Source organism: Pararge aegeria, chromosome 15 (assembly GCF_905163445.1).
Source record: "Pararge aegeria chromosome 15, ilParAegt1.1, whole genome shotgun sequence".
NCBI lineage: Eukaryota > Metazoa > Arthropoda > Insecta > Lepidoptera > Nymphalidae > Pararge > Pararge aegeria.
In genome coordinates this window covers 17,223,947-17,235,270 of record NC_053194.1, presented here as the reverse complement: position 1 = coordinate 17,235,270, position 11,324 = coordinate 17,223,947, and the positions used below count along the sequence as shown (strand labels likewise).

Sequence of the window (11,324 nt, the reverse complement as noted above, 5' to 3'; positions counted from 1 at the left end):
CGTTTTGGATACAACGGATTTTTCTTTTATTTCCCCTACAACTTAATTTTTGACAACGTCTTGGTAAGTGACAATGCAGTCTGATATTATAGACGCGAAAACTTAAAAATCTAATCTGTGTAGATATTAAATAATTTAAGGGACTATGAAGATTATCCTCAAACTCACTGGATGTCAATTTAAAAAAATAACCAAATACCGTGGATTTTGGAACTCCCTAGAAAAGACTTGTGCACGTCAATCGGTTATAGTGTGTATTATGATTATCATGATAATTGCGTTACCTTCGTTGCCAACCGAAATGATTTCATTGGAAGTGAAAATTGAAAAACCAACAAAAAACAGTATTAACATATTTATTATTCATTAATTTAAACATCTTTAATGCGAAAGGAAACAAACTATACTCTACAAATATTACAGGAAAAAGATTAGATTAGATGTACCCAAAGTTATAATAATAATTTCATTTAGATTTATTTAATCTCACTCTGGCTCAACTAAAAAAACATCTTTATTCTAAATTGAAAATCGGCTGACTGCCGATTGGCGCAGTTTGCAGCGACCCTGCTTTCTGAGTCCAAGGCCGTGGGTTCGATTCCCACTACTGGAAAATGTTTGTGTGATGAGCATGAATGTTTTTCAGTTTCTGGGTGTTTATATGTATATTATAAGTATTTATGTGTATTATTCATAAAAATTCATCAGTAATCTTAGTACCCATAACATCTTAGTAACACAAGCTACGCTTACTTTGGGGTTAGATGGCGATGCGTGTATTGTCGTAGTATATTTATTCATTTATTTAAACAAACTTGTCGTTTCAAAAATTATCAGTAGTCTTACCGCTGCGCCAGAGACGTCGTCTAGAGTCAACACAATGTTTTGCTAATTAGCACAATTAGCGGTAGAAAAAGATCAGATTTCCCTTGTAATGAAAGTGTTATTTTCTAGGTACGGTTCATTAGCGGCGTGGATCACTGGAATTATTTCTAAAACAAACATTTGCTGAGCTCCTGGACCGGGCCGCTAAACGAGCTGTATATTGGATAGAAGCAGGCCTTACTTTGCGGATTTCCATGATATATTATGAAAATTAAGTTTAATTTACTATACTCCGCGAAAAGAAAACTTAAACCCCCTAATTTCAATGGATTTCTTTCCCGGAACACGCATTTGACTTCAGAAAGGAGACTGCCAGCTAGGCTTCATTCACTTCTTGTCAATCTCATAGATCCTTCACTATTGTAGAGCATTTCCTTGCCATCCCTAAGGAGAGATTCTAAAGCATCTAGGGCACCTAATTTTCTTTAGTATTACCGGTATACCTACTTCACGTACAAAAATGCCGTTTAAAAACGCAGTTTTAGTGGCTCCACATTTATCCCGGGGCAAAGACAAACGATGTTTACGCGGGGGCTTCAAATAAAGCAAACGAAGAGAGTACAGCCGTTTTTGCACCTTTTTCTCGCAAACAATGTTTATTTTCGTGTGGTTACTCAGCACCTACACTCACGAGTGAAAATAAATGTCCTATCATCTTCACTCTATTAATTTCTTCTATATTAATGTAATGACTGCATACTCGCCAGGTGGTAAGTGATGTTGTAGCAGCGATACCTTTCAGGAGTATCGCATTTAAATTAACCTTATACCTTTTGTGGCATCATGCGGGGACGGTAAGTCACTTGGCGTCACGACTTTGTTGGTGAGACTGACCTGACCAGAGCAGAGACAATTCAGAAAATTTTAAATTTCCATTTTGTCCCTACCGGGTATCGAACCCGAGACCTCCCAAGAATAAGACCACAGCGCTAACCACTTCGCCAGCGAGGCACAGAATATGCATGCAAAATCATGATAGCTCAGTTGAAAACCGGAAAGTGGGTCAAATTTAACTCGCAAGATTCAATTGGTTGCAGCTGCACGTCTTTGTGGCTAGTTTTCACCTCACCGACAAAGACGTGCAGCTAAGCGATTGAGCGTTCCGGTACGATGTCGCACAGAAACCGAGGTTAGCCCGACAATTTAAGACTGCAACATAACTTACCACCAGGTGAGATTGTAGTCAAAAATTTAAAATTCATGATAAAGTAAGCCTAGTTTATAAGCACTTTTGAAATGTCAAGGCAGTCTGTTTGTAGTGACTCTACTATCTATGGATATAAAATAAAATATTAAAAGAAAAAATCAAAAAAACGTATCGTTTGTACAAAATCTCTGTGTTTCCATGCCCCCTACATCTTTGTTCATAGTTGCAATCACTCTATTTAACTCTGCTTTCGTCACATTACGCTTCCTCGAGAGCAACGACTTAAAATAGCCCCGCCATTGACACTGGTGGACCAACAAATAATTATCACTAACTCTTCTGAACACCTTCGCTATATACTTGTCTTCTTTATAAAAATAGTTTTCAGGATCGAAAACAAAATATTTCGCTTCCGTGTTTCCCATTAACATACCTTTGAATATAAAAGATTCAGATATAACTGGATTACCATCAAAGTTAAATGGGTTTTCTTGTTTGTAACCCTCCCGGTATCTTTGAATGTCTGTTTCAGTGGCCCTTTTTATGACAGTCTCTTCACAATAATTCGAAGATGGTAGATTTAATCTTTGAGCAAATTCACATACTTTAAACCAGGTTCCAATAAGAAAATTGTTATCCAAACTATCCTGATATGAGTTTATACATGCTTGGTTCACTTCGGATATACTCACTGCACTTTTGAAGGCCATAACACATATAAATATATCAAATAAACGATTCATGTTATCTTCAAGACAATTCGAACTGCACTGTTTATTTCATAAGTTATTTAACTATTAGTGGATATTATTTGTTGATTCATCAGAAATAGCTGTACTACTTAATGATCGTTTTGCAAACATCATTGTTTAATTCGTATCAATAAACTAATTTAATCTTGTTTTAAATGTTTAATGTATTTATTAAATCTGCTTGAAACAATACAGCTGATGTCTGTTAAAGCGCACGTACAGTGTTTATGTAATTGATTTTATATGTTACTATTCAAATTCACAACTTCTTTATTCATGTAGGCCTATCACAGGCACTTATGAAGCGTTCATACATACATTGTGAGGTGATACCTACGTTCGCCAACTTAAACTAAAGGTACGAGGGTTCCAAACGCGACCTGATCTAAGAAGAGCCCACAACAAACTTAGCCGAATAATTTTAATCAGTCTCCCAGTTAATTAATATTAAGCTATGAAGTTAGAGCAATTCACACTCAAGCTTTTTTATCGTTTAAGTAATCGTAATATTCTAATAAGATTCTTCAATTAGCTTATTTGTAAGCTCACAGGTTTATGTTTTCGCGTGCCCGTAATATTTGTTTGACGTAAAGGTGAAATCACCCTTCTTATAGTCAGCACGTATTACAAGCGTGTGTAACGACATTAAAAATCCAAAAGTTATAAACAATTATAATTCATCTTCAATTGTTTATAACTTTTGCAATTTTTTATGTGCTGATACACGCTTTTGGCACATTTTTCTAGGCGCCATTCCGGATTCAATGAGCTATCGCACATAATTGTAAGAGCAGTATCTCTATTTTGTACCATTTTCAAATTGTCAAATAGATTATAAGGGTTACTGAGGATAAGCCATATAGGATTTTATTGGTTTGCAGCAAGCGAACTTTCAACCTACTAGTGCAGTAGTGAGCGCTGTGATCCTATAAGTCCGGGGTTATATCCCCATGGACACTGGAAATTTATGATTTCTTAATTTTATTTCTGTCGGGAAGTCTGAAAATACTAGTCTATAAGACCTTGCTCCGGCCAATACTTACATATGGCGCAGAGTGTTGGGTCTTAAGCAAGAAAGACGAAAACAGTCTGCTCATTTTCGAACGAAAGGTCTTGCGACGAGTGTTTGGTGCTGGATAAATGTTTTTGGCGCATTCGGTATAATCACGAGCTATACGAACTATTAAGAGCTATAGGGAACCGAATGTCGTCAAAACTATCAAACTGTTAAGAATGCAATGGGCAGGGCATGTGCAACGCATGGAAGGCACGAGAGCGCCAAAGAGGTTGATGGAACTTTGGAGGGGCGTAGAGGCCGAGGACGACCTAGGGGTCGGTGGAGTGATGGAGTTGAGAGGGATATGCGGGTTGTGGGAGTTCGGAGCTGGAAAGAAGCAGCTTCTGAACGCCTCAAATGGAGAAATATGCTCGACCAAGCCAAGGCCCACCCAGGGCTGTAGAGCTTTGATGATGATGAATTTTATTACATAAGATCACTTATTATTAATGCATAAGAACATCGCTTATATCTTAGAATGCATAGTCATTAAACACGAGTAGAGGTTGCATTCAAGAGTTATTATTATTATTATTTAACTCTTTATTTGTATACTATGGAAGCATGGAAGAACCTGGGGGAGGCCTATGCTAAAGCAAGACAATCAGTCTCGATAAGTAAATAATCGGTAAGGTAAGATTGTTGAAAAGGCTATAAATAAATAAAAATTTGTATACCCCAACATTAACTTATACTAACATAAAATAAAAACAGAAACATGGAGAAACAGTTACCTTGATAATAAAAAAATAGTTAAAATTACATTACTTAAATTACATTCTCGGACGGCCGATTGGCGCAGTTTGCAGCGACCCTGCTTTCTGAGTCCAAGGCCGTGGGTTCGATTCCCACAACTGGAAAATGTTTGTGTGTTGAGCATGAATGTTTTTCAGTGTCTGGGTGTTTATATGTATGTTATAAGTATTTATGTATTATATTCATAAAAAATATTCAACAGCTATCTTAATACCCATAACACAAGCTACGCTTACTTTGGGGCTAGATGGCGATGTGTGTATTATTTATTTATTAACATTACAAAAAGCGTTTATTTCCGCTTACCCAAAATAATGGATGCATTTTATAACCAAGTGATGTGATGCAAAAAATGACCAGCTTTTCTGTAACCAGGTGCGCGTTTAGAGTATTTTTGCGTTCTAACCACTAAGCCAATGCGGCCCTCCATTATCTATGTCCCAATGCCATTATTAACGAAACCGTAATCCCTAATTCTAAAGATATTTTGCCAAAAAAGGCACGCTCATGTCGTTTCCCCAAATCCCCTGATTTGCCCCAAAAACTATTGCCACGCGTCCCATTATGTGTTTGTATTATCCCTTAATGAGATAATAACGGATAATGCAAGTGTCAATCACTGCGTAATAAGCGGTTATAGATGTGACAGCACAATTATATAGATACAGAATTAGAATTAAGGAGTTTAGAATTTAGACATTTGTAATATATTGTAATAAATTAAAATCAAGTTTTGTATAAGTAGTGGCTCTTAAACCAAAAGAAGATTGATTTGAATAGAATCATTCATTCATTAATTCATTCATTCATTCAATGGTTTTTTTGGTCTTTGTGAATCAAGATTTAACCTCTTTTAAGCATCTACATACAAGTGTATGTAGATGCTTTGAATAAGAAAAATAAAATACAGTACATCGTTTATTTCGCGCCCTTATCGCTATATGGCGAACTCTTCTTTTAAAAAAAACTACAGAAAAGAAGCGGGGGGGTGTATACCGACAAACCACTTTTCATTTTATGATCCGCAGCTTTTAACGCACCACTGCTTGGTACAGGCACTGGTGCGGTCTGATATGCGATACTATTTTAGAGCATAGACCCAACATGCTGCACCAATGCTGGTTAGTGGGCTTTTATTAATTTTATCACAAGCCGCGACGGCTTAACGTGCTCTGAGCACACGGGGATTGACACCGCCAAATTCCTTACTCTGAGGTGGTAATGAAAATTCTGTAGGTATTTACGTATCCAGTTTTGGCCGACCCGGGAAATTCGAACCCGGGACCTCGTTCTCCGTAGTTGAAAATGCTTACCACTAGACCAACGAGGCACTTACTGTAACTTTATTTAACACAATACAAAATTGACGTGAGAATGTGATAGGTCAGCAATGAACTCCTACTCACAAGACTGCGCAATACTCACGTGTTATACACGTAGGCAGTAGCTACGGGTTCCCGTAACGTGACCCTACGTGACAACTCCATCTGTTCCCACCCTAATTGTGAACACGTAAAGGATTGAGTTTTTTTGGCGTACGTGATGCGAATCAGAAAAAGTTTGCGAAGGGTCAGAAAGGGTTTTGTTAAAAATAGCGGGCCGTGTTAGAGAGATTGTTTGGGCAACGGGAGCTCGCTCTCTGTTTCTACAATACATCGTGCTCTATTACATGGATGGATGGAATGGTTTAACTTGCTCATTTATTTAGTTTTGTTTTTGTTTTGTGAACTTTCGCATGCTGATCTTAGCAATTTATTCGTTCAAATTTATGTATGAAATTCAGTAACAAAATGTTTGTACACGTTGTTAGATTATTGGTGATAGCCCAGTGGTTAGGACTTCACTTTCCGGGGGCCGAGTTTGAATCCCAGCACGCACCTCTAACTTTGCAAAGTTAAAATCGTTTTAAGCAATTATAATATCACTAACTTCAACGATGAAGGAAAACATCGTCTGGAAACCAGCATGTCTAAAAGTTATCTTTAATGTTTTCAAGAGCGTGTGGAGTCCACAAGGCCTTTCCCTTCTCATTGTGGGAGGAGACACGTGCCCCGTATTTGGTTTGATATTATGATGTACACGTTTTATAAAGATAAACTATGATCAGAATACAATATTTACCTGCCTTATTTAAACAACACACTATTGTCCATCTGAAATATATTTTCAATCTATCCGTAATCCGTAGATTTGTAACTTACAAACGTTGCTATCGTCAAAAAATGACTATACATTCTTTCTTTCTTCACATTACAAGACTGTGAAAAAGGAAGGTGTTTCGAGTATATATATGTACATAGATATATATAGATAATTTTTTTCGTATGTTTGTATATACGTATGTGTGTATGTATGTATTATATATTTCTTTGGCACGCAACTAACACACGCTAGAGCCTAAACGGCTTCTCGTTTTTGATGTGACTGGTGTCAATAGATCCAGTGAGAGTGACACTAGGTACATCAAAATTTAAAAAAAAAAATCATAAAAATTATCTAAAAAAACAAAAAACCTAACTGTGTCTCTATATAAACCCAGAAACTAGATTAAAATTTTGATAGGTATTCTCTTTTCAATAATCGTAGTTGAGTGTTCACAAACGCTTTTTTTAAAACATCTACTTTGCTAAGCAAATTATCGATACATTACAGCTAATTGTCTGGAGGAGATCGCTTAAAGCGATAAGACCGCCTTTGCGCATCTTATATATATATTTTTTTTGTTGTTCTGTTATTTCTTGTTATCGCTTTTAATTTGTGCAATAAAGACTTTATCTATCTATCTATCTATCTAATATTGAATTAATACGTAACGATAAAGCGTACTTACTCGTATGTGTCTATTTCAAAGCTACATCTTTAGAACTCATATGTGATTACGCGTTTTTGACAATTGTTTGAAACGAATCGACTGATAAAATATGTCGAAATCGGACATATATCAAAATATTGTGTAAAATAGCCATAGAATTATTGAGATTCAGAATGAACAAGGGTTCTGAATTATAAATAAAGTATGTACCCAGTAAAATAATAAAACAGGGAAATGTTTCACTAAAAACTAATTTAGCTGAGAGTTTACAATTCTAATATTCAAATGTAACTAGCATACAAACAAAAGCTAACATAAACGTAAAGCAATCTCGTAACTGGAATTTTAAAATAATCTATGTATATGCACCTACTTTGTACCTACCCTTAGAAAGAAATGTGCTCATTCGGGATATTAGTTTTTCAATATCGAGGCACAATAATGGCAAAGTTCAAGTTTTTTTTTCATTATCCTAATCATCACCTTTTGGGTTACTTTGGACACGCCTAGCCATATAAAAGATTTCAGCACGTAGGGACCCAAACGTCCATCGGTTCTCTGAGCCGGCACTTCGGCTTCGCGGCTCGTTGAGCTATATCGGTCAGTCTAGTTCTTCTATGGATCTCGTCTTTTCTGATTGGATCACGTAGATATACTCCTAACATATCTCCCTTCATCGCTCGCTGTGTGACTCTGAGCCATAGTAGGCGACTACGTTTCAGATCCCTAAGTCATCACTGGCAATTTTTGTTTAATATATAATTCTAAATTCTAATTGATGGAGCAACCGAGCAACATTTTACAGAGTATGCAAGGAACATGTCCCGCGCTTAGGTTAGGCCTGTAATTGTGATTGTGATTTTTCAATCGAAACATAATTTGCCAGACAAGGAAATATTATAGAAAGATTTAATATGCAAAGTCTAAAATGAAATTTATTCCTTAGGTATAGATAACTTACCTATTAAAAAAAATCCACTTTACCCACCGAAACAATACGTAAACGTTTTAAGCTTTATATGGAAAAAAAAACCATTGCCACTCCTACCAAGGAGGCTCCAAACATAACAATTGATAAATTGTTAAACGTTAATGTTGTAAAGTAACTACTGCTGAGTTACTTGCAGACTTATTCTTGAAAGCATTTTACTTCCGAATCTGTATGAGAGTAACAAACAAACCGATTTGACGTTCCAAAAGTTCTTATACACTGGGCTTTTTGATTTGAATTCTAAAACGAGTTGCTTTAGATCCACTATACTTTGACGTTATACTCGAAAACGATAACTTCGCGTGTACAAATTTTACACTAAGGGTAGGTACTGTACTCCGATAAAATAATGCCCGGCGACGCGTCATGCCCGCTGAAAATAATTTAAATATGATAATAGCTGCATCGGAGACACGTCCCGGGGTACCTACTTGCTGAATTGGTGGCTTAATTTAATTCTTTTGTAACGTAAAACGTAGGACATAGCGCAAGCAATATCAGTGCATGTTTGTTGTGGTTTTATTTGACTTTTTAAATTTATGTTGAAAGCAGCATAATATATTAAATTAATCAATAATGATCATTTTTTATTGACGGCTGATTGGCGCAATAGGCAGCGACCCTGCTTTCTGTGTCCAAGGCTGTGGGTTCGATTCCCATAACTGAAAATGTTTGTGTGATGAATGTTTTTCAGTGTCTGGGTGTTTATCTGTATATTATAAGTAATTATGTATATTATTTATAAAAATATTCAACAGTCATCTAAGTACCTACAACACAAGCTACGCTTACTTTGGGACTAGATAGCTATGTGTGCATTATCGTAGTATACGTAGGTATTTGATACCCGTTTTCAGGGAATTGTTAAAAAATATGTAATCCGCACCATCTTCAACCGATTTTCATGAAACTTGAGCTAAGAACACTCCCGACTACTCAACTTTCAAACGAAAAAAAAAACCAAAATATTTTTTTCCGTTCGGGAGCTATGATGCCAAAAGCACATGTGTACGTGACACGTCTAAAAAGAGCTTTTGCGTCGGGGGTCAGAAGAGCAACACGCTGAACTTACTGCTACCCGCTAGGCTGTGGCGTACATTGCCCTAGACGTATTGACGAGCGCTATGATGAATTATTGCGAAAGTCAATTATTCACAGAGCACGAGCAGCGACCGCTAGATTAAAAATTTAACTATCACTCGCCCACGTGGGACCCGGCAACTTCGTTACAGTTTGTCTACACCGAATTTGCATTTAATGGGTTTTAACTTTTAACCTTTACGAGTTCATCAAATTAGCTGAGTTACTGTAACTTCTGATCGAATATACATCGGGGTGGAGTGCATAAATAATGTTCATTTAATTTTAAACAAGATCTAAGGTAATTTTGGACCCAACAATGCATAAGATTAAGTTTATGTTATATGTTAAAACAAATAATAAATGATAATAATAATACTACGACGCTACACACATCGCCATCTAGCCCCAAAGCAAGCGTAGCTTGTGTCATGGGTACTAAGACAGCTGATGAATATTTTATTGAATATAATGATTATATTACACATAAATACTTAGAATATACAGATAAGCACCCAGAAACCGAAAAAAATTCATGTTCATCACACACAGATTTTCAGTTATTGGAATCGAACCCACGGCCTTGGACTCAGAAAACAGGGTCATTGCCCACTGCCCCAGTCGGCCGTTAAAACACACACACACACATTTAATACAGTTATACAATTGATGAATTTCTTAATGACAAGGTTGCTTGGAAGCATCCGGCTCCGCTTTCATCTCTCACAAGATAGAAAAATGAATGTTAAAATGTAAAATGTCAACAGTTTATGTTGGAAAAGAGCAACTGCTGAGTTTCTTGCCGACTTCTCGGAGTATCTGACTTCCAAACCAGTGGTAGAGTCACTAGAAACAGACAGACTTGACGTTTCAAAAGTGCTTATATTAGGCCTACTTGAAAGAAATGAATTTTGAATTTTTGAAATCTCCTGTATAGTTAATCGATCACCTGATGTCAAACATCTACGACTTTATAGTTCTAAGGTATAATCTTGTGAGATATGAAATCAAAGCGGCTTACGTCCAAGCGTTTATCATCACGAAATTTATCGATTATTTTATAATACTTACACTTTTTGTAGTAACTGAAATGAAATAAATAGTTGAAACTTATAAAACAAGACGGTACCTCCGTGGTGCAGCAGTGAGCGCTGTATTTTTAAGTGGGAGGTCCGGGGTTCAATCCTCGGAAAGGGCAATTTGAGATGAATGTATAAGTTATGAATTTTCTCTGGTCTGGACATACTCGTAACTAGTTAACACCCTACCGACAAGGGCGTGCCACTATGCGGTTAAGCGTTCCGGTACGAGGTCGAATAGAAACCGATTAGGGGTATAGGTTCAATATAACTGAAATACCCACCAGGCTTTGTTTCAGTCAACGGCGAAATTCGCCATACCACTAACAAATAGCCTGGTAAAAAAAAAGTAGTTACAGAGATAAACGTTATTACAGAGATATAAGTTTACATGTCGCTTTCTCAACGCTATGTGCACTTGTTATTGACGTGCATATCCGTCCATGTTTTTATGTATGTCCTATTTTTGAAAACGTGTAATATACTTGCTGTTAGTGCTCTTATTAAATAAAAAAAGGAACTTGTTTGTACTTCTGAAAAAAATCTACGTAATTAAAAAAATTGACATAATAAACATAATTAAATTTGGAATACTCATAGACGCATCATCGGACAACCAAGTTTCACTACAGTACAATTGAATTAATTAAATCACCGGAACAAGCCCGCAGACTTTGACTATTGAAAGTGTACACTGTAAAATCTTATGGCTAACTTCAGGGTGTCAGGATTTTTGTAACGATGTACGCGCGTGCTAAAAAAATA

At 36.5% G+C, this 11,324-nt stretch overlaps 1 protein-coding gene across 1 annotated transcript; it reads right to left on the bottom strand.

The window, feature by feature from the left end:
• Positions 1 to 787: 787 nt before the first annotated feature.
• LOC120630110 lies at positions 788 to 2,786 on the bottom strand. The gene has a single exon (XM_039899262.1). The coding sequence runs from the start codon at positions 2,773 to 2,775 to the stop codon at positions 2,191 to 2,193; it is 585 nt and encodes a 194-aa protein (XP_039755196.1). The 5' UTR covers positions 2,776 to 2,786; the 3' UTR covers positions 788 to 2,190.
• Positions 2,787 to 11,324: the final 8,538 nt, after the last annotated feature.

Bases quoted from the DNA above. Each gene is read 5' to 3' on its own strand.
- LOC120630110 (XM_039899262.1), bottom strand. From the start codon at position 2,775: ATGAATCGTTTATTTGATATATTTATATGTGTTATGGCCTTCAAAAGT.